Source organism: Danaus plexippus, chromosome 2 (genome assembly GCF_018135715.1).
Source record: "Danaus plexippus chromosome 2, MEX_DaPlex, whole genome shotgun sequence".
Lineage (NCBI taxonomy): Eukaryota > Metazoa > Arthropoda > Insecta > Lepidoptera > Nymphalidae > Danaus > Danaus plexippus.
Window position 1 is genome coordinate 3,193,878 of NC_083537.1, and position 27,795 is coordinate 3,221,672.

A 27,795-nucleotide genomic window follows, 5' to 3' on the forward strand; every position below is an offset into this window, starting at 1 on the left:
CTACATTATGTTTGTTCTCAATTACATCACGTCTGACTCAGGAAATAAAACAATGGCTAAAACAAAACAACTTTATTTCGTACATGTATTGTTATCAATTCAACATTCATAACTCACGTAGTTTTTAATTGACATGTCAAAAATCCAGACGAGCCTGTAGTGAGCTGTCATTATATAATTATAAAATTGTTTTACAAAAGAAATTCACTATGTGTAATATAAATAACATATAGTATCAAATCATTCAAATATGATATGTTTTATCACTTTTTCCTTCAAGTTTTCAGCGTCATTAACAGATTATTCGACGTATTTGATGTAAGGGAAGACGAAACAAAAATACAGATAATAAAAGTCCAAAGACCTTATTTGAATTTAAAAAGATTTCGATGGAATATTTTTTTTTTTCAGTTGTCGATTATTCATAATATTATAATACATGTACCCATTGGTAAGCAGATGGATCTCTTAAATATATAACATAGTATAGGTCATAGAACACATAATATTTTGTACTTAAATGTCTATGTAAATTATAAAACATAGATTAATTTGATAATTTAACAAAAATATATATATACGATAAAAAAATTATTACAATTAATTAACACAATTCTTTCTAAAATACTAAAGATTCTTTACAACCATCGATATTAAGATTTATTTGTCTGTCATTTAGCACTTCATGAATGCACACTTATAAAGATAACATACAAGTAAAATATATACATACCTATTGCAAATAATACTTTTGAGATGAGTAAAAAATATGTTATTGTTGTACTTATATAGAATAAAAATAAAATTTGCAGTGAAATTTAACTTAATGTAAACGACATCTACAAAAATTAGTTTATATGAAAAATAGGAGCTATATATGATAGCACATATATATAACATATGTTTTATATATAAATCGTTTAGTACGAACATTATTCAGTCATTCTGGAGTCCTCGGGGTGTCATAGAAATGATTTTTTTTTTTATAATTTTCTAATTAATTCCATCAACAGAGAATCTTTTAAGAGACAGCAAAATATTTTAGTTAGAATTTTTTTTTTCAATTTACTTCATATATTTTCCCCTTAAAAATACTATATCTTTATACATAAACAAACACTTTTATTATAAGCTAATTAATATAGAAAATATACAAAAAATTTGCTTATGGCAAGCATATTTTTAAATAATATCAAGGAAGAGCAAAATATACATTTAAATGCCTTCGAAATACATATGTCTTCACCCTTAACGCTAGTCAGAGTATTTACCTAGAATACGAAAAAAAACATGCTTTATTGTACTATAAACAATTTTATATCACAATTATTATACACTTTTAGTACGAGTACCAGAAAAAAACTTATACCGAACACAAGACATGCGAGTGTTTGAACGAGTTCTGTGATGATTAAATTGAACGTGAAATTAACACAGATTAAAAAACTGAGAGATTTTGATAGTTGACTGTCCTAGAACAACTTTACTACATGTATACTAGGGATGTGACTGCGGTAATAAAAAATAACGGTAAATAGACCTTGACATGTGTATGCGAAATGTTGATAGAGGAAATTTTCTGTAAAAATTATAAATTAATATTTTCATTTATAAGATTTTTTTTATCAGAACGTCATTTAATTATTAAATCAGTTAAATATAGGAACGAAAAAAAGAAGTTTTTAACGAGTAAAAACATTAAAACATACCAAGTGTTGTACATTTTGTTTGACTTCGTCTCATTCACTCTCCTTACCGCTAGATGGCACTTATTTTAATTATTTAATTGCAATGCGTCTCCTAGGAAGTACATTATTTTATGTAAGGCATAGCATATAATAATCGAGTGACTTAATACATTGCTGTCACTCATCTGCCTAGTTTTACTATGGTTAGTTATAAATTAAATAACAAAACCAAATAACAAAATGGCGGGTAATGTATAAAGTATATAAATCTCTTTTCTGGTACACAGTACAAAGTGACGAATGCTTTTCACAGCTACATTTCCCTTATTACTAGTACAACAGTGCTATTTAAAATGTATCTATGGGTGCATTTGATATACAATTCTATAGGTACTGTTATGAAATTTATGACTATCTAAAAAATTGTACGATAGGTACATATTAAAACTTTTAAAAAGTCTAAATTTGGCTCACTCATGTAACAAATACGTGTACGAATAGTCCACGTGACGACCAAGTGGTCTAGTTTATTAGTTTTCTATATTTAGTATATAATCCCCAACTCAGTCGTTCTTCTGATAAAGTGCTGAATATAACACCCAACTTTCCTCAAAGTGCATCACTAACTACAACTACAACTTTAGGGGAACCCTTCCCAGCACCTTTCGATATAATTCTAAACTTTAGTTAAATTAAAATCTACATAAAATTCCTTGGATTGCAAAACGATGTTTTAGTATTTAGCGTATATATGCTTAATTTGATCATAATTTGATCCCTCCATTCTGTAATTGGTATTTTACTTGTGTGAAACGGTCCCAATAATGGCGGTCATAGACAATAAATATCATAAACTTTATCAGAGGTGTTATCACACGTCAGTAATATCTATAGCCCCAATAAAAAGATTTCACAGCCGTCTTTACAGACAGACAGCTATGCAAACTTTTCAATATTTGATAAATAAATGAAAATAGCACTTCTCATAGATAATACACCTGTAGATCAGAATCTGTGTAAAGTTTCTGTTTATAATGACAGAACGTGTCTCGAGTGTCGCACATAATTTTAACAGTTAATTTTTAATATAACACTCAACCTACACCGACCTCGTTAAAAACTCGAGTCACTCTCATTTTTACACACTGCCACATAAGTTTTCGGCGAGATTTTGAAAAAATAAAAATATAACACCAGTCGTAAACAATACATCTGGCTGGCTGGTTAGAATTAACGATAAAAAATCATAATGGCAGAACGTGTGCGTCTCGCTGGTAATTTTATCTGTGGATTCTGTATAGTCTGTGGTGATTCACTTAGATGTACACTGTCAAGTCAACTGTCATGATGCGTCATTGCATCGATTGTATTTAATAGGGAAGCGTCGCTATAAGTCTGTTTCTATCCACTGCTAGTCGCCGCGACGGATGCGTCTGGCCGCGGCTGTGTTGTGTCTGTACATCCAAACCTAAAATTGATAAATTATTATTATTATTAAGCAAATATTCATTTTTATCTATTAACCTTATCGTATCAATAAAAAGATAAATGAAAACTGTTGATTTTTCATGAATCATGATTATTAGACTATTTTTCGTTTTCAATCAATTACTTCGGTTACTTGAATAATATAAAACGAATCATTCAAATATGGAATTGCTGGTTTCCGTGTACTATTGCAAACATTATTTCATACTTATCTTGAAATTAATTAATCGATGTTTTAAAAAACACTAATGACATTAAATTTACTGATAAAACAAACGTTCGACGACTATTAATTATTGTGATTTGAATTTTAAATATCGAACTGTTATTAGCCTGAAGTAGAAATATAGAGTCTTAGAGACTTCTACCTTAAATATAAATATATTGACTACGTCACTAATTTCTGATACTATTATGCAAAATTAACATTTCAATAAAATTTTTACTTCCTGTATCTGTATAGAAATGACAAATCACCAATAAAAATTATCTCAAACGGAGAACGATATATTAAACTAATCACTGGAAACAAAATATTTGCAAACTGATAAATGACATTAATTATAAACTCTGGCGTTTTTAGTCAACGGGTATCGATAAAAGAAATATTATTATTTGAAACAATTTTTTTATGATACGTTTTACGTAATAAGTAACAGTAAACTAAAAGGTACATAGGATTTTTTAGGGTCCCTTGATTTGAATCCCTAGAAGATACTTTGAATTTATCTTTATTTGTAGTCGTTTTTATGGATAAACTAATTGGAAATAATTTAGTTAGTCAATTTAGATTACGAGAAACAGAAATGTCATTTGCAACTAAACCTGTTTACGATAAGCTGAGGTACATGTAAAGTATAATTATTTGAATTTCAAGTTCATTACAACACAAATTTAATGTGCAGCAATTATTTATCTATACGTCTACATACGGAACCAAGTATATATGAAATTGATGAAGGAATCTGATAAAATTTAAAGAGTAGGTATTGAGGCAAAAACACTAACCTGTAGAAGTATAACAATGTCCAATAGCACTTGAAGACTGCCGCAGACCCAGAACTGCGTTGGCGCTTCTCGTATAACGAAGTACGCAGTCTTGAAGAGGTCGCCAAACGTCCACATTATTACCATACAGACACTAGAAAATGTCACATTGATTTATCGATGAATCAGCTGTATCGATAATTATATAAAATTATGACGTCACCACCTTGACACTTGTGTCAACTTTACAATGTAATGACTTTAATAAAATGAAATCGAAAGTTTATTTCAGATTAATTGTCTTTGAGTTAATAGACACGTGTAATTTTTTTTTAGGTATATTATTAATAACGAACCTCATTCCTTCGGTGCTTTTGTTCTGGAGATTCTTAGCTATTTGTGGCGCTCCCAGCATGGCTTCGGTGAAGACAGCGAGGAACCCGATCAGCTCCACGAAGGGCGAGAACTCTATCAATAGATACGTGATAGCAGCTCCTAGCACCGAGAAGACTAGCATACAGTCTACATAGCTTTGGAAATCCGTCCACGCCCAGAAATATTTCTTGTCCATATCTAAAAATTAAAACACACAGGACTGTTTCTAAAAATATAATTTGTAATAAAATACTATCAACACACAAAACAGCGCAATTTAGAGTATTTAGTAGTATACAAAGATATGATATCTCAAACACAAATTCAAGTGACCCATTCATGCTCCGAGATGATAATTATCGTGAATTTAGGTATTTATAAGTTCAACAACCAAATGTACATGCAAGGAAATAAAACCATGATCGATTATAAGTCACAAGCCAATTTCGTTCAGACCATAACAAAAAAATAAATAATCAAAAAGTCCTGATGACAACAGATAAAACTGAAAAAAAAAATGTACCAAGCACTCAATGAAATGACAACACGGTGTGAACCAAAAATATAAACCCAATGAAAGATGCATGAGGTTTTATAACTGAAACAAAAAAAGAATGACCGTCTGAATGAAGAACAAAAAACAAAACCAACAAACACTATTGAGATGGTATCATCACAACACTTACCATAGAAACGATGAGGTTTCTCACCACCAACAAAGCCGCTCTGCTGTCCCAGCCAGTTTGCTGTTTCATCTGGCTGAGCTGATCCATTCACACAACATAATAGTATATATAACATGAATATTGCACCTAATCACCAAAAAACACCAACCACCAAATAAAACACAACAGAAAATAACAATGTGCATTGCATGTACAGTGAAAACTAAGTCAGTACCAAGTTTGTTCAGAAATTTAGTTAGTTAAAGAATTCGTTGTTTGGTTCGAGAGAAGTATATTAAGTGTAACTAATCTACTTATGAAAGTAATAAGCCCATAAGCTAATAAAGGCTAAGGCTAAGTTATTTTTGTTTTGTTTGATATACAAACCTGTAAATATTCTTTCTCTGGCCCTTATAATCTGATTCTTCTTTCTAATTGTAACACACAGATGTATCATGGCAAACATTGTTGCATTCATTACTATACTTTGTATTAACAATGGTAACTCATAGCGTTTGCCAAACCTAAAAATATAAAGTTATGTCTCGTGTTGATTTTCGTAAATATAATCTTTAAATAAAAATGGTGGTTTCTTTATTTTGTAACAAAAGATTTTGAAAGTTTTTGATAATATTATGTTCTTTTTAGTAACAAGTGTCTCAAAAGTCATAATAATAAGAGTTTAGTTTTCAGGAAAATAATATCGATTTATAATAATATATAAAATATATAATTAAGGGAATAAACAATATTCTTTGTGGTTAAAGCAGCTGTCACTACAAACAATTATTATGTTTGAGGTTGATAACAAAGGCTTCTTATAGTTTACTAAGCAGGATTGATAAAAGAAACTTACCAAAACAAAATACGTAATGTATTTGCTACGAGCAGCGTCAAACAAACGTAGAGCGAGAATCCATCAGCGTCTTGCGTTTTTTTAATTTGTCTATATTGAGGTATGTACGGGGCTACACCACCTACTATCATAGCAGAGGCAGCCCCCCAGCCAACTAAATGGCCCACGGTAAGCCCCAACTCATCAGATATAATCCAATCCATTATATCAATTTTAAGATCCTTTTATATTTTCGGCGTTAATTGTACGATTTTAGTCACATTTAAGATTAAATATTCACTAAAACATTCTAGTACAAATGTAACAACGATACCACATATTTCTTAAAATTCTATCTCATTTTTCTTTAAATCGATTATATTATTATTTTTCAGCACTCCAGCTGACAAGAAGCGACTAAGACCAACAATATACAATTAAGATTGACTGACAGTCGTGAGATCTCAACGACAGTTTATATTGCTTAGTATTAAAAAATAATGTTAGTGATTTCCGATAAGACAAAAATTTCAAGATAAATATATTTTTTTAAGATTTTAATTATTACAATAAAACAGCAAATACATGTTATATTTAAACATGATATGTAAACTGCAAGTATTTTGAATCACATAACAAATCAAGCATACTTTTCATGGATGAAATAATTGATGATAAATTGTGTTTTACAATAGTGTTAGGTTTTGCAATAATTTATGTTTTGTAAGTACCTACAGCCTTAATTTATTGTGTGCCAACACCCGCCCTTTCTTTCAGTGATGCTGTCAAAGCTTTAGGGCTAATGACAATACTCATTATGAAAAAAAAATTACTCACCCAAAAGGACTCGTATCCAGAGCCGTAAAAACATTTACAAAAAAATTACTCAATTTATTTTCTGTCAAAGTCACTCTTCTTACTATAAAAATTGACAGATTTTTATTTACTATTCCAAAATCGTATTATCGTATCACTACTCTAATTAGATCATCAAAAATATCAATCACACCCGTAGGAATTTTCCACATTACATAAAAATTATGCATTTTCTTTCGAAATTATCACCCGTGTTACGAATTAATCAAGCTTTAAATAGACTACCCTTGGGAGTGTTAACATCTAAATGCAGCTTTGATAGATATTATTCAACTGATAAAGAGAGTAGAATAACTCAAAGCCAAGAAAGAAGTGATGTATCTACCGATGTGCGACCTGTTGGTGAAAAAATCAAAGAGGCTACAAAAACTGCTTCTTATACCGGCATAATTCTAGTAGGCGTTGGTGTGACGGGTGTTATATTTTACTATGTATTCAGAGAGCTATTTTCAAGTAACAGTCCAAACAGTATATATTCAGTGGCTCTCGAAAAGTGTAAAAATGTACGATATAATTATTATACTAAATTTAAAGTTAGTATTGATTGACTTATAATTAAAAGTTGTTATCTAGGATCCAGACGTAGAGGACGCACTGGGACCACCCATAATAGGTTATGGAGAGGAAACTAGTAGAAGACGGAGGACCCATGTTAGTCATGCTGTATATGAAAAAGATGGAGTGAAACATATGAGAATGAGGTTTTATATCAAGGGAATGAGAAATAAAGGGGTTGTTGAATTAGACATGAAGCAGGTATTATTTTAAAATTATATAAAAAAAATTTTCACATGTCTGCCTAAAATAATGATTGTGTAGTTTCAGTATTAACCATTTTACATAAAGATGCAAATGTTCAGATTGTTCTTTAGAATGTTCCTATAGTTGATAAAATGTTTTTCAAGTATTGTTTGACTATTTGATTTCCAAATAGTTGGATATGTTAATAACAAATACAATATTCAGTGTGCGTTATTTTACGGTGCCATTTTTTTAAAAGTTAAATTTAAACATTTGTTATTTCAGAATGAATATGGTAACTATCAGTGCAGATATCTACTTGTCCAACTCAATGACTACAGTGGCAAAACATTCATCATCGAAGATAACCGGGCAACATTAGACCAAAATAAAACAGATTTCAGCAACCAACTGCCAACATTGACGCTCACACAATAGATTTTTTTCAATTCAAATGTAGAATAATGTACATAGTTAAGATAGTTATGTAAATTAAATGATGATTTTATTTATGTATGTTTATTTCGTATATTCTAACTACTTATTTAATTGTTATATAAATTTCTCTTTCCTCTTCCATGGCACAATTTCCCATGCCATTAATAATCTATTAATGAAAATGAATCTCCTCAATTTTTTAAACATCCAGTAGAAGATTATGTATAGGGAGAGATATTGCGGCCAGGCCCATTTCAGTTCTTGAATAACACTCGGTTTGTATTTTATTTGTGTTTCTGGAATTCTCAACATGATGTTGACATCTATTGTGCCCGTGTTGCCGTTTTGTACTCTTGAGTATATTGTTGTAATGTGAGTTGAAACTGTAATTAAAAAAAATTTAATGATGGCAACATATAAAATGTTTGGTACATTGTCTAAAATCTATGAATACCTTCTCTCTTTAAGTTTTCCTCCATGATGAGATCAATCACATTAAGATTATTGTCACTGGTGTAATTAAATAAAGATCTATTGTATCTTATGTCTAAGACATTTCTTAAACATGGTAAATGAGATGTTTGATACAGGTGGATGTCACCATAATACTTAAATCCACTTGGTGTTGTAGGAAATTCTTTGTTAATAACTGCTAAAGCTTGCATTTGAAGTGGGCAAATATCCTGAAAGGTTAAGAAATTAATTTTTGGAAAAATTATTAGACATATGAGTAAAAAAAAAGATACAATTCCAACAATCTGTCTTGTCATATATATTTTGAGTTATTATAAAATTTTAAATATAACATACCACAAACTGGTAATCTACTCCTAGTAATAAAATTAATGAAGTAATTATTCTTCTCTCTGGTATATAAAGTTTGAAATTATACTCTATGATATCATTTTTCACACTATCTTCATGACCATGCTCTTGAATCTGAAAAGAATATTATGATTAAGAATAAAAGGTAATGTTTCTAATATTCAAATGATGTTATGGTCAATGTAAATTTTACTCAAAACTGACTTGAATCTCAACACAATTTTCCCCATCGTCCATTTCTGTGCCAAGTGCAGCTGCTTGACCACAAATGATATTTATATTGGGTTCGTCAGTCTCGGCAACTAGTAAATATTCATATGTTGGACGTACTTGAGCTTGTTCATAGTAATAGTAAGATTTTAACCAAAACCCTGAAAATGTATATCATTGAAAGATGCTCGCTAACGAAGACGTTTAAACATTTTGAATTTTTTATATACCTCTACTTCTATATGCAATAACGAGTGGTAGAATTATATTTAATAGACTAGTAATAATCGTAAATAGAGTCGCTTTGGACAGTAGATTACTTTTGTACTGAATTACCACATCATGATTATAAAGATTGTACAAAGCCATTTAAGTTGGTAAAAGACTCGATTTACTTATTTATACATTTAGGATTATCATATCTTATTTTTTATTTAAAATGATGTAATATTTTTATTTCAATTGCCGTTCTTCAAACACAATTTTTCAAATTGACATGTGGGCAATTAAGCGTTGCCTAGCAACACATTTTTTCCATTGAAAGGCATTGGATACAGGGCAGTTTAGCAAAATAAAATTATGTATAACATTCTCCTTCATTTACTATATATACTTTATTATGATGTCTCGTTTATCTTTTTCTTAAAGAGGGTGCAAAATTGTCCCTTTGGAGACTTAAGTATTCTAGATTTTGAATCTAGTCTTTGATTATTTTTTACTACTTACAGGATTGATTTTTGATTACATTGCTGTGAGTTTTATTACATTAAAATTAAAAATTATCCTTAAGTGTATAAAAATATATTTTTTTTTGGATTAGAAGATATTGTAAAGCACTTAACTGATTTAAATAAAAATATGTTTGTACTTTAAGTGCTTCTGTAATGTGAATACTACTTTCTATTCCAAGAATTTCACAAATTTGAAGGTTATAAAAAGAATAATAAAAAGATACTTACAAAGCTTTTTAAATTTAATTGATCTGTAGTTTCTTTTTCTATTAAAATATTTATTTATTTAAAATATTTTTTTATCAAATTTGTATGTTTTGAAAACAATTTTACTTAATTAATATGGATGTAATTCACACTCTAAACGAGTAATCTGCGGAAAAGTTTTTTTATTTAATGTTGGACTATTCCGAATTAAGTTACAATCTTTTATATCACAACACAATAGTTAGTAAATGTTAATAGACACTGCTAACAATGAAACTGGTTTACTTGTGGCTAATTTAAAACATTAAGTTCTTGAAGCCGGTTTTACTCGCTTTTGAAAACATTTTTTTTTATTTGAGGTTTTATTTGATATTTAAAATGTATCTAATATATATGACTATATTTTTTATTTGCAGATCGTTTGTATTTTTTTATAAACTTTATATTTTTCAATATTAAAAAACGGAACAACAATGCCTTTGCCGAACTTTATTATGAATATAATTAGAAAAGTAACAATCCTATTAGTTAATATATATATACAAACTTTTTGACAACAATATCCTACTCTACATACCTTTTTTTTAGTAATTTTATGGTCGTTGCAATTAACAATTACAAACAATACTCAAGTTAAAAACCGGGACTGTGTGACAACTGACACCAGGCGCCGGTGAATGATCTAGGATGGGTTACAAAGTATTCTTTAGGTATATAAAGGACTCTTTGCTGAACACAAAATCACATTTGCTCTGGATTCAATCCGGAGCACAGTAGTAGTTAGTGTTAGAAAAAATAAATCATTGGTATTCACAATGGAGACGTCAGTGGTACAAAAATCAACGGCGGCCGCTGACAAAATGACTACCAGCATGACTTCGAGCGTGACTGGAATGGGACTTGGCGGAATTACTGGGTTAACAGCTGGAATAAGTACTCTGACATGCATGAGGGAACAGCAAGTAACAATCGGAGGAATGCCAACTAATTATGTGCCAGGATTATCTGCTAATTATAATATTTCAAGTTTCTCCCAACGGCCAGGAGAGAGCCGTCGCTGTCCGCCTGCGAAGGCTGGACCAACAGCACGATTGCAGACTGTTGGAACAAGACTAAGTCATTCTTCGAGAAACAGTCCCAATACGCAATACGCTCATAATCTCATATGTAAACTGGCCGACCAAAATGAACGTCGACGCCGTCAAGATACTATTGAGTTAATTCCTCAAAGCTATTATGCGCAACATCCGCTTAAAGTGGAACTTACAGAATTTTATTCACGTGATAATGCGAAGGATCACCACACGGATCAATATGATTTAGTTAACGATACCGTTTTACCTAATCCAGTGATTAGAAGAGGACAGAATTTCTTTTTTGCTGTTCGTTTTGATAGGACTTACGATAAACAACAAGACGTTATACGTGTTGTGTTTTGTTTTGGTTTGTTATATTTAGTATTATATAATATAATATTTTGATAATATAACATACATCTAAAATATTAATTTTAAAATAATTCCAGGACCTAAGCCAGGCGTTACTAAGGGAACCCGTGTAGTATTGCAAGTTAACTGGAATACCCAACAAGGAGTTTTCCAACATCCGCGTGATGTCATTGGAATGGGCATGGGAATGGCTCGTTCTCTTCCCCAAGAACCAACTACTACTGTTGCCCCTACAGGACCAGTTAGTACTATTTGCACTGTGGGGGCAATTAGTTGTATCCGCGAGACAACAAATTATGGTGTGCGTCGCAGTTCCGTTAGTAATGATCCCTTAACAGTGTCTTCCCAAAATAGTCCCCTAAGCCCCCATTCGTCTGAGACATATACAACTCGTCCAATTATCGAACGCTATAGTGGAACATCCCAACATCCATCATTCGGACGTAGTTATGGTTCAAGACATGGATCTTCACAAAATTTGGCATCTATTGTACAGGAGACGGACAAATGGGACATAAGTATTCAACGTCAAGATGGAAACACTATTACATTCCAAGTGCACGTACCAGCTTCTGCTCCAGTTGGTATATGGAATTGTTGGATTCAAACCAATCGTTTGGGACAGCGTGATAACCGCAACGATTACAAATGCGATGAAGATATTTATGTATTATTTAATCCCTGGTGCCGTGAGGACGCGGTTTATATGGATAATGATTCGCTAAGGAAGGAATATATCTTAAATGACCAAGGAAAACTGTGGTGTGGCACTTGGCGGCAGCCTATAGGCCGCAAATGGATTTTCGGTCAATTTGATGATGTAGTTTTACCTGCTTGTATGTATTTATTGGAAAGCAGTGGACTTGAACATTCAGAACGCGGAAACCTCGTTCGTGTAGTGAGGGCGATTTCAGCAATGGTAAGTATTGTAACAACAACAATCAACTTGTTTTATTAGTGTCATTCATACAAAATTATTTCAGATAAACGCTACAAATGAAACCGATGGCTTGATTGTTGGTCGTTACGACGGCGTGTATAAAGATGGAGTAGCTCCTCACGCTTGGACAGGTTCAGTGGCTATTCTTGAACGATATCTCACCAGTGGTGGGAAGTCTGTTGAATACGGTCAATGCTGGGTATTTTCAGGTTTAGTCGTAACCATTTGTAGAGCATTGGGTAAGAAAATCGACGAACACAATAATATTTAACTTATATTTATTGTAATTTTAATCATTTCCTGTTTCCTTCCTTTTAAGGAATACCGTGTCGATCTGTAACAAATTACGTGTCGGCTCTCGATACGAATCGCACTTTTACCGTGGATAAATTTTTTGATCGCGATGGTAACGAGGTACCCAACGGTCCTGATGAGGACTGTTATGATTCTTGCTGGAACTTCCACTCATGGAATGACGTTTGGATGCAAAGGCCTGATTTACCACAAGGTTTTTAACAATATTTTTTTATTTTTAAATGGGAACCTTTTTAGTATTTTGTACCTGTAATTGATTGTGACATACAGGTTATGGTGGATGGCAGATAATAGATTCGACACCTCAAGAAGAAGCCGAGTCTGTCAACCAATGTGGCCCGGCGAGTGTGGAGGCTGTTCGACGCGGTGAAGTCGGTTTCCAGTTCGACACACCATTCGTTTTCTCGCAGCTCAACTCCGAGCTTTGTCATTTCCAAGAGGAAGAAAATTCCGACTGGGGCTTCGTTAGAATGGCGTCCAATCAAAACACGTAATCATTTAAACATATTACGCGTTAAAAAACAGATTTATGGAGAAAATAAATATATATTATATTCAATACAGCTTTTTTGAAAACAAAGTATATTAAAATCGATATTAATACTATTAAGTTAAAGAATTTGTTTGCTAAATGGGTTGGTTAGAATCGCTAATATCAAAAACTAAGTATTGGAATCGGAAAATTATTTTCTATATATTCATTTTGAGAATATCCATTTCATCAGACGATGTTGATGAGAAGTTTAATTTGTCTTTTTAATTTCACTGACATTGAAACGTTCATAAATGTTAATAATTTCTGTATAATATGATCATGAGACACGATTTCATGATATGTTATTAAAAAGTCCATACTGATTAATATCGATGCCATTAAGGAAAATTTTTATAGGCATATTATACAGTCCGACTGAGCTAGCCAAACTTATAAGCGCGTACTTAACCTGTTATATTCATTTATATTTCAGTGTTGGACGAAAAATTATCACCAAGAATCCTAATCGCGAGGACGATGAGGGTGACGGTGATTTGTTAGAAATAACCCACGAGTATAAAACTATTGAGAGCACGTCGCCTGAACGCCTCGCCGTGATCGCTTCGTGTCGTGGCTTCCAGCGTCTGCAGCAGTACTATGAACTGCCAGATAGAAATAACGAAGACGTTCACTTTGATCTAATGGATATTGAAATCGTTCCGTACGGTCAACCTTTCGATTGTACTATGAATATTCAGGTTTATATTCGTCTCCTATTTAATACATTCAATATATTTTTTTTTACGTATTTAATCGATAGTTATCTTGATTTCCTTTCCACAGAACAAGTCCAATGAGGACCGTACGATATGGTGCGTACTCACAGCCTCATCATGCTATTACACTGGAGCTGTATCATCAAGATTGCGTCGAGCTCAAGGCGAATTCATAGTTCGTGCGGGACAGAAGGAAGTTCTCAAATTGCACGTCACAGCTCAGGAATACATGGACAAACTGGTTGACCATGCGATGGTGAAGGTGTGTGCTATGGCTTACGTGAAGCAGACGCGTCAAACTTGGTCCGATGAGGATGACTTCTCATTACACAAACCAAAGCTGCAAATTCAGGTGTGTTTAATAATATTACTATGTATTAAAATAACTGCGAAAGTTAAGGTAAATAGAAAGAAATTAATATGATTCTCTTGGGTTTTCTGTAGTAGCCACGTCGGTTCTACTTGAGTCCTCTTGAAAGTTAGTGATTTAAATTTTAGTATATTCCAATTTCCAGGTACGCGGAACACCTGCAGTGGAGCAAGAGTGTTCTGCGACATTAAGCTTTCAGAATCCTTTAAGCGTTCACTTAACTGATTGCTATTTCACTGTCGAAGGTCCCGGATTGCAAAGACCACGTCAGGTACACTTTAATTATTTTTATGGTAACTATTAATGTTCTATTATTATTAAGGTCAGGAATAATATATTTGATTTCAGGTAAAGTTCCGAGATGTAAAACCAGGAGAGCTGGTTAGCTACCAGGAGAAGTTCGTCCCGACACGTCAGGGAGAGAGCCGTATTGTAGTGACTTTCTCATCACGAGAGATCGATGACATCATCGGCTGTACGGCGGTGACGGTGCGTGGCTAGCGGAGCCCCAGGCCCCGGGAAGCCCCTGAGCCACGTGCGACCCCCAGGGCCTCTACATTTTCTAAACAAGAACTATTCCTTTCCGTTTTTTGTGGAAGCTGAACAACTCATACATTAAGGATGAAAGTGGTCAAAAACAATATCAACTGCCTCTCGCTATTTATGCAGTGTGTTTGTTATTCAGTTTACTTTAACTTTAAGGATGTCGACGACTTGGCTATGATAACGGTTTAAGATGATTTTGTTCACATGCACTTTACATATAATAAAATTGAAAAAATATCATCCACACTCAGCACTGTTTGGTTTATAGTTTTAAGGAAAAGGAAACCGACGAACTGCGTGCCATTTTATTTTGTACCATCATCAGATGTAACAAATATTTTACATGTGAATTATTATTTAAGATTATTATTATTATTTTTTATTTTTACTACATAATAATTTCGCACTGTGTTTGTGTTTTTGGGATCTCAAAAATAAAATGAACACCACAAAATTTGTTTTTTAATTTCCAACTAAGAAACGGCAATGAAAATGTTCACAGATAATGTTTTCATTTAATATAAATTTTTGGATGTAATTCCATTTTTAGAAATGATATTACGTAATAATCTTACGTTGTATGAAGATGTCATAGTATTGTGTTATCTGTAGTCTAGTACATAAATAGATTTGTATGCAGCTAAAAGCTTTTATTACACAAATTATGCGATGACTAAAAAATACTGGACCCAATTGCCATGCCTTAGTAATCGGGAATAATATTTTTATTATCATTTCAGTTAAAACCCAGTACTTTTGTTGTTACTCATTTATAAATATAGAAATTAGAGCATTTTTGCTTACATGGGCTCGTTTTATCTTTTGTAGAGAGGATACCAGTTTAATCAACTTAGAGGGCCGTCCCCTCAAAAGGTTTTTTTTTTAAATATATCTTTATTATACAGAACTAACTTAAAATGCATATACAACAAATATACTAACCTAAATTGATACAAAATAAACGGGATATTCCAAAAGAAATACTTTTCATTGTATTAACTTAGTTTTTTTTTCATACCTACTCGTTGTCTGTAGTTAAGATATTCGGGATGAAAAGTATGACAAGTCGATTATTCTTATATAAATTTTACGTCTATGTAAGTAACAATATTATTGTGATAAATATAATGTTAATTAGCCATATTCAGTGATCTAATTATGTCGTCGTTAGTTTTCACCAAATATAGTTTAAGGAAAATATTAATAAAAAATGATTCAGTCTTATGTTAGACAATCTAAAAAGCATAAAATTCGTTGTTGTCTCTTCATTGACATGTAGGGACAAAAAAAGGATAATTTTTTAATAATTTTTCAATCATATCTTTTAAAGCGTGTTGTATTTAGTATTCTTGTTGCATTTTAAAAATTCTTGGAAACGGAGTCGGTCGTTTCAGTCCACATTCTTCATGATATCAACCTTGATCTTGATATGTACAGAAAATTCCATAACCTTTTTTTAGCATATCGAGATGACGCTCAATAATCATACAAATATCGTAACTTCGGTGACATTCAATATCTTTAATAAAACTATAGTACTGTATTTTTTTAACACACCAACGGTATTCTTAAAAGTATTCATCGGTAAAAAAAAAATCCAAACCAAAAGTGCATGCAAAACTTCACCTCGATGGATTGAGGTCTGTTTTATAATTCCGTTGCAAGTTTTGACCCGAACGTACATTCTTATACGCATACAAACTCAACAAGTTATATAAAGGCTTGTAACAAAGTGTAAGATCTCATTGATAAGTCGTTTTGTAACAGAAACGCTTTCACAACCATGTCTTATAAATAATTATCTATTATATTAATAAAGGTAAATATTCAGAACACATCCACGAGCCGAATACATAAAAATAAAAAAATAAAAATTACAGCGACGTTTAATTTCCATTTTTAAACTCTAAAGGACGGTCCTCCATTTTGAATTTTGTGTAACCGATAGTACAGTAATTTTTGGATCGATTCTATTTAACTGTTTAATAAGTCCAACTCTCATCTCGTAATAAATACTTTTTAATTATTGAGTGTTATCAGAATGAGTAATCTTCTACCTAATTGGTTATAGTCGTCAATATAACTAAAACCATCTGCTTATGACGATTTTAGTTGGAAGAAAAAAATCATATAAGGAGCGTAATATATGACCTTGAAAAATAGTGTTGGAATAAATATAGTCAGATCTAAGACTTTCGCGAGTTTTATACATTTAAATGAAACTAATATATTTCGGATATACTACGCGGGTATATCCGAAATATATAAGTTTCATTTAAATAAATATAGTCTTAATTTACAGATAACCGATTTTTCCTATGATTTAAAAAAATCAATATCAAGAATTGAGAATCATAAATATGAATTTGTTAATAGTTAATTAAGGCCGCCGTTATGTTATGATACGTCGTATTTAGATTTCAATAGTAATATTTTTAGCTATTTTTTTAAACATGAATGACATCATGTTCTGACAATAAAAAAAATCCGTAAATCCGTTTTTTATCAATATTAGGTATATGTGTATTAAACTAACTGTCCGTTAATATATTTAATTCTAATTTCAAATATTCTTTGAAGCTATGCCAAATTATATATCAGCAAAAAAGTAGGCGATGAGCTTTTGTTTATTCTTTGTATATATAATCAACGTATAAAAATGTGAATAATTAAAAACATGAAAGATTGAAATCTGTAAAATATTCAACGACCATCTTTTGTATAAAGCAAAAAGTCATGTTTTTGTCGTAACGTAAATGCTAAATAAAAATGTTTGGCAACGTATTTACAATACGATTTTACAGCATGAATATTGAATTTCGTCCGTTGCTACGTTTTGTATTTGTAGTCAGAAATAACTGGAAACGAGCTTTAAACTGTAGTTAAATGAAATATTCCCTAATGAGAGTACGAGCAGTTTTTTTGGGTGAATAATTTTAAGATTTTATTATATTATGAACTCTAATTATAATCAGGTAAGTCTTCATATTACGTGCTATTTAAATAAAGATATAATTGTAGAGTTAAACTAGCTGATTAAGTCTTTAAATATTTACATGTTTCAATGCACAACACAAGAGGAAAAAAATAACTTAAATGGGAATTAAGAATTTACTGACCTCATTACTTTGAATTTAACTCATTCATGTTTGACGAATCCCTTTTATAGTAAAATAAATGTCAAGTGACCTTCGATGACAAATTACCTTTATACGAGATGACGAGAAACATTTTACTAAGATGATGTCACACGTAGTAAATTAACGTAATACATATAGTATCTTATATCATAACATTGGACATTTTTCCGCGTTATCTTGTTTTTATCCATATGTTGCTCGTGCGCATCTCAATATAGTGATTTGCATTAACCTTAAATTCATTATAAATAGAGATAAATATAATAAAACGCACATAGAGTACAAATATATCGTAAACAGAACAAAAATATCATATACGGAGTATGGAATAAGATTTTATATTGATTATAAGATGTGATCACATAATATATATGGTCAGTGACATATTAAGGTTTTGCGAAGACAGATATGACTAAGCGTATAACCATAATGCAAATTTACAGTGAATCAATATTCTATAGTATTTTGTGTACGCTCGGGTATTCCAATTTTCTGATAAGAGGTCACGTATAAACTACAGAGTGTGCTTTAGGCATCAAGGAGAGACTGTCTCACATGTTTCGGTTCCATCGTTAGGAACGCACGCATCTATATTATATAGATTTCTTTTAATTGGATATTAATAACGTTTTTAAGTGGGCCACGTTTACGTACCTCTAATTTAGGCACTGTTTACATTGTGGCAGACTGTTTAAACAAGCGGAGTGTTTCAGTGGTTTAAGAGGTGATCTAATATCGGGTTAAAGTGAATTTAGTACGAAAAATTAATTGTGATCTATGGTTCATTGATGAGTGACTATGGGTGCTGTGAAGAGTAAGTTGGCTGGTTGCTGTCCATCTAGATGTGTTTGCTGCGGGTATCACCGGTCAGATTCCTACGATTTAAAAGATCTGCCGAGGCCTCCACGGTTGGATGATTCAAATAGTAAGCAATTTTATTTTGCGTGTACTAATATAAAAATATTTGTTTTAATTAAGTATTAGCCTTGTTTTATGAAAACGATAAGACATTGTAATGACGTTATTAGATGTTAGTAGGTGTTATTAAGAATGCAACAATTTAACAGGAAAAATCTTAATATGTTTTTTGTTTATTTTTTTTTATTCATGTACTTGCATAAAAACTGTAAATTTAAAATAATAGCTAATTCTTCAGACTACCATGAAAAGTTCGGATATCATAGATATTTTTTTTTAATTTGAAAAATAAAACAATTGACAAGATAAATGAAAGTGAAACAGCAAGCAGAATTTAATGACGTATAAAAAAAGCATTCTCTTCAGTAATATAAAATAATTAACTTGTAATTATATGGTAACATAGAAATTAAACCAAGTAAATAATTCATAATACATACATATATATGTACATATATGTACGTGTATATTCAACTAGATCTTGGTTCATTATGTGCACACATGTTTCTACTGCAACGATTTAAAAGTTATATCATTATGTCTCCTACACACATTTATTTCTTCGAATACTTATATAATTACCGGCGTCATGATTGAATCTTAGTCTTTGTTATTTTATTTTTTTATAATACTAATGAATGGTCGACTGAAGAATAGTGCTAACAATACATTACAATGTAGATTTATATATGTCACACTGATATATAGATAGAGTCGTCAATAAAAAAAAGACACGATATATTAGCTAGCCATTGTCTTTGATGTGTGTCTAATAAAAGTCACTGGTATGTCGCTTTAGTAGCGTATTTCGTAAGTTTGCTTTAATTATTAGCATTGGGTCGATGTTTAGAATATTGCGTAAGAATCCTTCACGGTTAGTGTGTACCATGAGTATCTTTTGATAAAGATATGTCCCGGATGAAAATCGAAGCAAAATTCATTTTTATTTTGACATTCACGTATTAGAAATATGTTTATTTTATTGAAATGCATCGTACGAGATATCTTTTAAAGTAATTATTTGTAATACAGTCTCAATAGCGGTTTTACTGTAACCTGGGTATAGCATTATCATACAGGACACTCTGGGCCACTAGCTCAGAATAAGGTATAATTAAGCCGTGCTAAGGGCAAGTCGTTCAAGGTGAGCGAGTGTACTGAGATGAATGGAATCGCTATAGGTAGGCGTCCATATAATATCACATACACCGTAAACTGTACTCTGTCATCTCAATGTTACGATTCAAATTTGTCTTTTATAAAAACTTTATGATAAATTGTTTATATTGATTTAAGATATAAGAAAATTACCATAGCTCAAAGATTGCAGATATGGCTCTAAAACTATTTATTATAAAATATTCGTTTAATGATCTCATCCGTCTAGGTTTTAAGAGGAATCATTGAAAAAATAAATATAATAATTGATGTAACTTTATGGCTTTTTAGCTTTATATTTATTTTGCATATTAAACAAGAACTCTTTTAAAAGGCCGGCGGAACATGAGACGTCGTCGTTTCCATTTAAAGCATCTTGCTTTTATCAATGGGATCTTTTAAGAAGATGATAAAAGATAACCTTCAACTCAACTTATATATATACAACTAGCCGATACTCGCCATTTTGTCTACATTGTTTGATATACAACAGAGTACATGGAAAATCAGTATTCACACATATTTCTTAAGTAGTTGTTTCTTAAGAATTTAATAACGTTGTATTAGATGAAAATCGTAATATTTTTTTAATATAATGCCAAATGTCTTAGAAATAAAATTTTTAAACAATTTTTGAATTTAGTTTGTGTATATACTATTAGTTTTTCTGTTATTTAAGGACACCTGCAGTCCTTTATAATTCTACATATATAGTTAATATTGAGAAACTAAATACATAAATAAATATGTTCGCAATTTAATTGTTTATAAAAAAATGGAGTAGTGTTACGTATTGTTCACTTTTGATTGAAAGGGAGTCGTTGAAGAGATTTGTTAAAGCATAACACGTGTCTTAGTTTCATAAATAGATCTCAAGTCAAAGATGATGTTATATTTCCTCTAAGAAAACCTACGCCTCTTGTTGAATATTAAAACTGGCCTTCGGGGCTTTGTATAGACCTATCACCCACATTTAAAATTATACTATAAGGGAAAAGTTAATTTTGAGGCGTTCTAAACACCATAATGGACTAAATTGCCAACCAAATTGAGATATTAAGACTCATTAATTGACCTCATACAAAGTACATACCAGTCTCAGCGCTGTTATTAATGAAATCCAGTCAGTACCTACTCACATTATTCATATAATTATTGCCATTTGACAAATAGAGAATGATCTCACGACAGAGTGTAAAACTGTTATATTGACGTAAACCGATATGCATATTTAATAAGAAGGTTTAAAAATAAAACTGGAATTTACAATGAAAATATCATGACATTGTATCGAAAAGTATGTGAGTCAGGGACCTTGAGTTTCGGAAACATTGATAGATGAGTAACGGTCCTGGAACCTTTAATGAATGTAAGCAAATACTTCTTAGCGAGTTAAGTCCATGTTTACTTCGTGACATCACCACCAGTTCGCTGTAGGAGTATTATAGACGGAATCTAGAACGAGAACTAACAGTCAATGACGGCATTCAGAAGATATTGGACGTTTGTACAGATTGTTAGCACTTAGTGAGATTGTATTGCTCTAAACCATCGCTGGTCAGCGCCGATTGATGAAGTAATCGATCTACGTCTATGTTTAGCATGTCCCGATAGTGCAGTGCTTAAAGATTAGCTATGGAGTACATAAAAAATTTGTGGAGATATTATTTTGGGAGGAAGCAAAAATATATTATCATACCTTTCCAACCAGGTAATGCCAAATGTAACAGGTAACTGTTATAAATCTGTGAAATAATAGAAAAGTACAATTGTTTTTTACATCTCGATATAAGTTATCGTTGCGAATTATTGGCGGAAACCCAAACGGCTAGTTCGAAAATTTTAGCGATGACGAATGTTTATCATAACTTCAAATTGGAATTCTGAAATGTGATTTATGTGAGCTAACTTTACCACGATCCTTAAAACATTGGGAGAGATAGTTTAATAATTAGAGAATTATATATTAACCTGTCCTTATACACTTTAGTGTATGTAAAGAAGGAAATGATATAAGAGCTATTAATATCGTAAATATTTATTCAGATGTCATCGACGGAACCAGACAGGGCGTCCTCGCGGTCCAAGGCATCGACTTTTGCATCGACAGCAATGGGGAAAATCATCACACTAATAAATTCAATCTCATGACAAGAGATGTTGACAGGTGTCTCGTGGTGAGACGAGGTCAGGCTTTTAAATTGGATATCTTATTGAACAGGCCATACGACGCGAAAAGAGATGCCGTGTCTTTCATCTTTTACGTCGAAGGTAAAACGAATACATACGATATCAATTTAGTTGTGAGTAAGATTTTATTTTAAGCACAATAAGATATAACTGAATGGATATTGCAAAACAGATGTGGAGAAGCGTGGGCCGTCGAATGAAGCGTCAGCGGCTGTTCCTATGTTGGAAAAGGGGTCGGAAACGTTAGGTTCGTGGAACGCTGTGTATGAAGGACAAATTGATTCGCATCTGATGGTAGCTGTGACACCAGCGGCTGATTGTATTGTGGCTGCCTGGCGATTGGATGTTGATACTAAGCTCAGCGGTACCGGAGCGCTTAGCTACACACATCCACGACCAATTTATATCATTTTTAATCCTTGGTGTCTTAACGACAGCGTGTATATGCCAGGTAAATAGATAATCTTATTCAAAATTCAGTTTGCGTGTTATTTCCTAAACGGATTTTAATTACATCGTTATATAATGTAATCGTTTGTACATACGTATGATTTATTTTATTTGATATGGTAAATTTGTTCTTTAAATAAAATTTCCAATTGTTTTATCAGGACACAGTCACCGTGAGGAATATGTTCAAGAGGATGGTGGTCTTGTATTTAGAGGTGTTTATAACAGAATTAAACCGGCTCCGTGGAACTATGCCCAGTACGAGAAAGATATTTTAGAGTGCGCTTTGTATCTTATAAGAGAAGTTGGAAAGGTCAGTATTTATCACTTAACAGTAATTAATTATTGATAGCACATTGAGAACTTTTGTTATCATTGTTTATGTTTTCGAACGAAATTATCTTTTGCAATAAATTTGGCGTCCGAAAATTAATAGCAATATATATTTCATCTTTGACTGTTACTGGACATTTGGTTGCTCCGATGGAAAGTTCTATTACCTTAATTAAAATAATATACAATTTTATTGATGTTTTTTAAAACATATTTAGAATCAATATACTAAGTTGACTCTAATGTTATTTAATTTGAAAATAAAAAAACTATCACACATTGCTGTAATACCCACATATATAGTATTGTTTTGAAATATTAGATTATGAGTAAGTTTAGTAAAATTTATTTAAGTAAAATATCATACCTTTACCATGAAAAAAATTTTATGAATTAAAATTACTACCGAAAAAAGAAAATTTTTATCAACAATATCGAATGTTTTACGTACACTATGTTTTCTTATATGTCGCAATCGTTATTAGAGTTACAAATGATAATAGCAGGTACGATATATTAGTTGTACCTACATTTTATCCTAAGTTCTTATCATCTTTGTTAACAACATAATTTCATATATATATGTATATATATATATCTAAAACTATTTACTTAATTAAGACTATTAATTACTCGGAACTAAATGATCTTTATTTTAATTGATTTTGTGGTTATAATATTTGTTAAACAGTATGTAAACTTTATGTCATTTTCGTTGTTATAAAAGATTTTACAGTTCTCTTCAATATTTAGGGTGCTTTAAAATTTATATTTTTTTCGGCACATTAACGTTATTATACTAAGATTATTAATGCAAAAGTTCGCGAGGATGTATGTTTATGTAAACATTTTAACAAGAAAGGCTATAATTTTGCTAAGAATTCCCTATAACTCCCGCGGGGTCACGGCATAACAGTTGTATTATGTATGAATTCAAATGAAACAGACAGTAAGATATTGCTGCTGGTTGGTTAATATATATAATATTTTAAAGCAATTTCTCTCTAAGCCCCAATTCCGAAGTTCATGCGGACAGAATCGAAAAAAATATTACGTTAAAAGAAAGATAACAATCTTTGAATGCTTCTTCATATTTTTTAATCATTTGCCTTATGATAGATAAATAAGATCTTAATGTATTGCTATTTAGGTCAAAGGAGGGGCGAGAGGAGATCCAATTAGGATCGTCCGAGCGTTGGCCGCCGCGGTAAATGTTCAAGACGACAATGGTGTTTTGGTTGGTAACTGGGCCAAAGAACTGAGTGATTACAGTGGCGGAACTCATCCGCTGAAATGGGTCGGATCTTTGGCGATAATACAGAAGTACTACGAGAAGAAAAAGCCGGTTAAATACGCTCAGTGTTGGGTGTACGCTGGGGTTTTGACCACATGTAAGTGTGATTCTAGAATTTCCATATATATCAAGAACTATTTCCATTTTTATATCATAAAATTCACCAGTTTTTCATTGCAATTAACATTTCAAAACAAATCAATCGAGTGTTTTATTTCAATTATGTTCTTTTCCTTGTCTAACACCAAAAATAATTTATATGTTTATTTAGTTTAATTGGTATTTTTTTTGTTGGCAGTATGTAGAGCGCTTGGTATCCCATGCCGACCGGTGTCAGGTTACGATGCAGCTCATGACAGTCAGGGTAGTCTCACTATTGACATCATTAAAGACGAAAACGGCGACACCCTGGAAGAGTTTACCAACGACTCGGTCTGGAACTATCATGTTTGGAATGAGGCAAGTTAAACTTAGAACAGTATAGCTTTGGATTTGAATGAGCATATAAAACTGTAATAGCAATGATTTTTATGGCTTCATCGATAATGATCCCATCTATTAATATATTTAAGGGGCGATAAAATTTGTGTGCTCAGTTCTTTTCTATGTTGCAAACAGGAGATTATATTGTGATGTTCTAGGTATGGATGGACCGTCCAGATTTGGGACCTGATTATGGCGGCTGGCAGGCCATTGATGCGACGCCACAGGAAACTTCTGAGGACGTATACCGCTGTGGCCCTGCTTCCTTGAGGGCTGTCCGCGACGGAGAACTCCAGAGACCATATGACGTGTCTTACGTCTTCGCACAAGTTAATGCAGATAAGGTGATTATTTCCTACTAAATCGATAGTTCGATAATTTCAAAGATTACATACATTTATAAGATTAAGTAAACGAATTGTATTTATACTTATATTTCAGGTTCTTTGGAAATACTCCGGTGAAATACAACCATTAAAACTTCTAGCACGTGATACGATATCAATAGGACAGAATATATCTACAAAAGCAATTGGGCGAATGGAAAGAGAGGTACTTAAGATAACTTTCAGAGTTTTGTATAACGTTTCTAGAGCCTATCGCTTTTATAGTTATAGCCTTGGGTGAATATTGCTAGAGAAAACTCTCAGGCGTTACAACTATGTGAACTTATAAATGCTCACCCTTTCGTAATTAAACAAACATATAAAAATATAAATTTGTTGTATGAAAACATTATGCCATAGGATAATATTTTGTTAAGACACTTTTGTTTTATTAATCTTATTTGTGACTTGTTAATTTTTATTCTATCACGAAATTATTTATATAACATCCAGAATATAGATACTTTTTAGTTATCTATTTATAAAAACTGATACTAGGCATTTCGAAAGTCAGTGAAAGTGTAAAATAGTAATTCAATTTATATTATTTTTTCAGGATATAACAAATCTCTACAAATATCCGGAACGAACAAAAGAAGAGCGTGACACAATGGAGAAGGCTCTCCGTAAATCTGAGAGCATTTTCGCAAGATATTATCTAAATGACGCATTTAATGATGTCACCTTCGACTTCGAATTGAGAGACGATATTAAGATAGGACAGGATTTCAACGTTGTAAGTAGAAATAACACAATTATATACATTTGAAAAAAATGTTAATACGGAAAAATATAAGGCGACTCTGCGATTATAATATGATAAATTATGTGACAGCGAAAGTATAAGTGAATGTATTGCCGTCACAAAAACAAAATTTTATATTTATTTACAGTCATGCCACCTTTATAATAAAACAGTCCAAAGATATACCTATCGCTTGATTAAGTTTATTCAAAAATAGATTTGTATTGATTCAAATGTACTCATAATTCCGAACCTAGGCACTACATATAAAGAACCGATCTACAATCAACGAGCATCATGTGAAGGGTGTACTGCGAGTTGACACTGTGACGTACACTGGCGTCACCGGGGACGGGGTTAAGAGGCATGAGTTTGACATGAAGATGGCACCCGAAAAGAAAGAAACCATCACACTGCCTGTCACGTTCAATGATTATTATAAGAAATTGGTTGATCAGGTCAGTTATGGTGGAAATTAGTTTTTGTTTTGGTAACGTGAACTATGGAAGAAAAAAAAATCTTTGTGGACGATATAGAACTAATTTTTTCCTCACTGATTAATTTATTTGTATCTAGATAATTCCAATATGATAAAAATTAAGAAATTCGTAGGTTATTATAATATATAGAACAGAATTGAGACAATATAAATTATAATGTTTTGTATTTTCTGTTTATTTTAATAGCTAGTTTTATTTGTGAAAGCAAATTCTTCTATAATTGAAATTGATAATATTTTTATCACAGGCGTCCTTCAACATAGCTTGTTTGGCGTCGATAGTCGACAGGAACTTTGACTATTTCGCACAAGACGACTTCAGAGTTCGCAATCCTGACATTAAGATCTCGATCGACGGCAAACCTATTTCACGACAGGAATTCACCGTAAACGTGAAATTGGAAAATCCTCTTCCGATACCATTAAAGAGCGGGAAATTCTATATTCAAGGACCAGGATTGGATAAACAACTTAAGATCGAACTAAGCGAGGTACTTATGATGGATACTTAGTGGTGAAGCTTGTAAAATTATTTTGATAACTTTTGAGGTATTCATTATAGTAACCGTATATAAAATGGCACTAGAAAACATTATTTATTGATATCATTTAATAAAATATTATAAAGGTAATATTTATGGTTTCAGAACGTGCCTCCAGGCGAGTTTGCGACAGCCCAATTTCAGTTGACCCCTCCTTGGGCTGGTCGTCATCAGATATCAGCGAAGTTCTCCTCCAAGGAAATGCATGACGTCGACGGTTTCCTGTCAATAATGGTAGCACCACCTGCGTCTAATGGTGTTTCCTAGATATTAAATCTATTCCTTTAACTACCCCGTAACCTTGCATTGCTATACAAAATTATAGTTCTACTATTTAACCTTAAAACTGTCCGTGTTAAGTCACATTATGCAAACACATGATAAGGCTTTACAAGTCCTAAACCGTATTCGTTAGAATTACGATATATTTAAGTGTTATGTATGTAGGTATGATCTTAAGAAATATCCTTGGTCATATTTGTTTAACCCTTTAGTCAATTAGACCTCAAATTATTTAATTTTATAAAAAAATACTATAATTAATATTTTATATTAAATATTAATATATTTTTATTTTGTGCTGAATTAATTTTGCTGTAAATAAATAATTATAAGTGTACTTCAAAATTCTTTGAAATGTTGACTGAATGGTCTACGAGTTTTATTTATAACTTGTGTATGTTCGATTGTTTTGACAGTTGTGTTTTAAAAAATGTAAATA

The 27,795-nt window shown here is 31.8% G+C and overlaps 5 protein-coding genes across 11 annotated transcripts; 3 read left to right on the plus strand and 2 right to left on the minus strand.

Moving 5' to 3' along the window:
- Window positions 1-57: 57 nt before the first annotated feature.
- LOC116779513 (solute carrier family 66 member 2) lies at window positions 58-6,510 on the minus strand. 6 transcript variants are annotated; one of them, XM_032673837.2, is made up of 6 exons: window positions 6,060-6,494; window positions 5,591-5,727; window positions 5,225-5,350; window positions 4,520-4,736; window positions 4,185-4,317; window positions 58-3,156 (listed from the first exon to the last, which is right to left on the minus strand). In XM_032673837.2, exons 1-6 carry the CDS (start codon window positions 6,260-6,262, stop codon window positions 3,100-3,102), a joined length of 873 nt encoding a protein of 290 aa, XP_032529728.1. In that variant the 5' UTR covers window positions 6,263-6,494; the 3' UTR covers window positions 58-3,099. The 6 variants fall into 6 exon arrangements, with proteins under 6 accessions (XP_032529728.1, XP_032529729.1, XP_032529730.1 ...); XM_032673838.2 differs by having other exon boundaries at window positions 5,225-5,302; window positions 6,060-6,492; XM_032673839.2 differs by lacking the exon at window positions 5,225-5,350 and having other exon boundaries at window positions 6,060-6,492.
- Window positions 6,511-6,904: 394 nt separating this feature from the next.
- On the plus strand, window positions 6,905-8,167 carry LOC116779514 (mitochondrial import inner membrane translocase subunit Tim21). Its single transcript, XM_032673842.2, has 3 exons — window positions 6,905-7,417; window positions 7,488-7,670; window positions 7,941-8,167. The coding sequence occupies exons 1-3, from the start codon at window positions 7,079-7,081 to the stop codon at window positions 8,091-8,093; spliced, it is 675 nt and encodes a 224-aa protein (XP_032529733.2). The 5' UTR covers window positions 6,905-7,078; the 3' UTR covers window positions 8,094-8,167.
- Window positions 8,168-8,207: 40 nt separating this feature from the next.
- On the minus strand, window positions 8,208-9,611 carry LOC133318944 (transmembrane protein 231). Its single transcript, XM_061521586.1, has 5 exons — window positions 9,359-9,611; window positions 9,123-9,289; window positions 8,904-9,032; window positions 8,548-8,776; window positions 8,208-8,476 (listed from the first exon to the last, which is right to left on the minus strand). The coding sequence occupies exons 1-5, from the start codon at window positions 9,495-9,497 to the stop codon at window positions 8,208-8,210; spliced, it is 933 nt and encodes a 310-aa protein (XP_061377570.1). The 5' UTR covers window positions 9,498-9,611.
- A 1,185-nt stretch (window positions 9,612-10,796) lies between these two features.
- On the plus strand, window positions 10,797-15,358 carry LOC116765274 (hemocyte protein-glutamine gamma-glutamyltransferase-like). The gene is made up of 9 exons (XM_032654711.2): window positions 10,797-11,509; window positions 11,592-12,433; window positions 12,498-12,693; window positions 12,774-12,962; window positions 13,040-13,259; window positions 13,738-14,002; window positions 14,088-14,372; window positions 14,536-14,661; window positions 14,739-15,358. Exons 1-9 carry the CDS (start codon window positions 10,882-10,884, stop codon window positions 14,889-14,891), a joined length of 2,904 nt encoding a protein of 967 aa, XP_032510602.2. The 5' UTR covers window positions 10,797-10,881; the 3' UTR covers window positions 14,892-15,358.
- A 3,274-nt stretch (window positions 15,359-18,632) lies between these two features.
- On the plus strand, window positions 18,633-27,693 carry LOC116779650 (annulin-like). Of its 2 annotated transcripts, none has more exons than XM_061530001.1 (12): window positions 18,633-19,001; window positions 22,199-22,423; window positions 22,515-22,793; window positions 22,954-23,105; window positions 24,276-24,516; window positions 24,718-24,878; window positions 25,061-25,246; window positions 25,344-25,454; window positions 25,845-26,024; window positions 26,291-26,491; window positions 26,781-27,023; window positions 27,180-27,693. In XM_061530001.1, exons 1-12 carry the CDS (start codon window positions 18,875-18,877, stop codon window positions 27,339-27,341), a joined length of 2,268 nt encoding a protein of 755 aa, XP_061385985.1. In that variant the 5' UTR covers window positions 18,633-18,874; the 3' UTR covers window positions 27,342-27,693. The 2 variants fall into 2 exon arrangements, with proteins under 2 accessions (XP_061385985.1, XP_061385986.1); XM_061530002.1 differs by lacking the exon at window positions 18,633-19,001 and adding an exon at window positions 21,443-21,863.
- The last annotated feature ends 102 nt before the right edge of the window (window positions 27,694-27,795 follow it).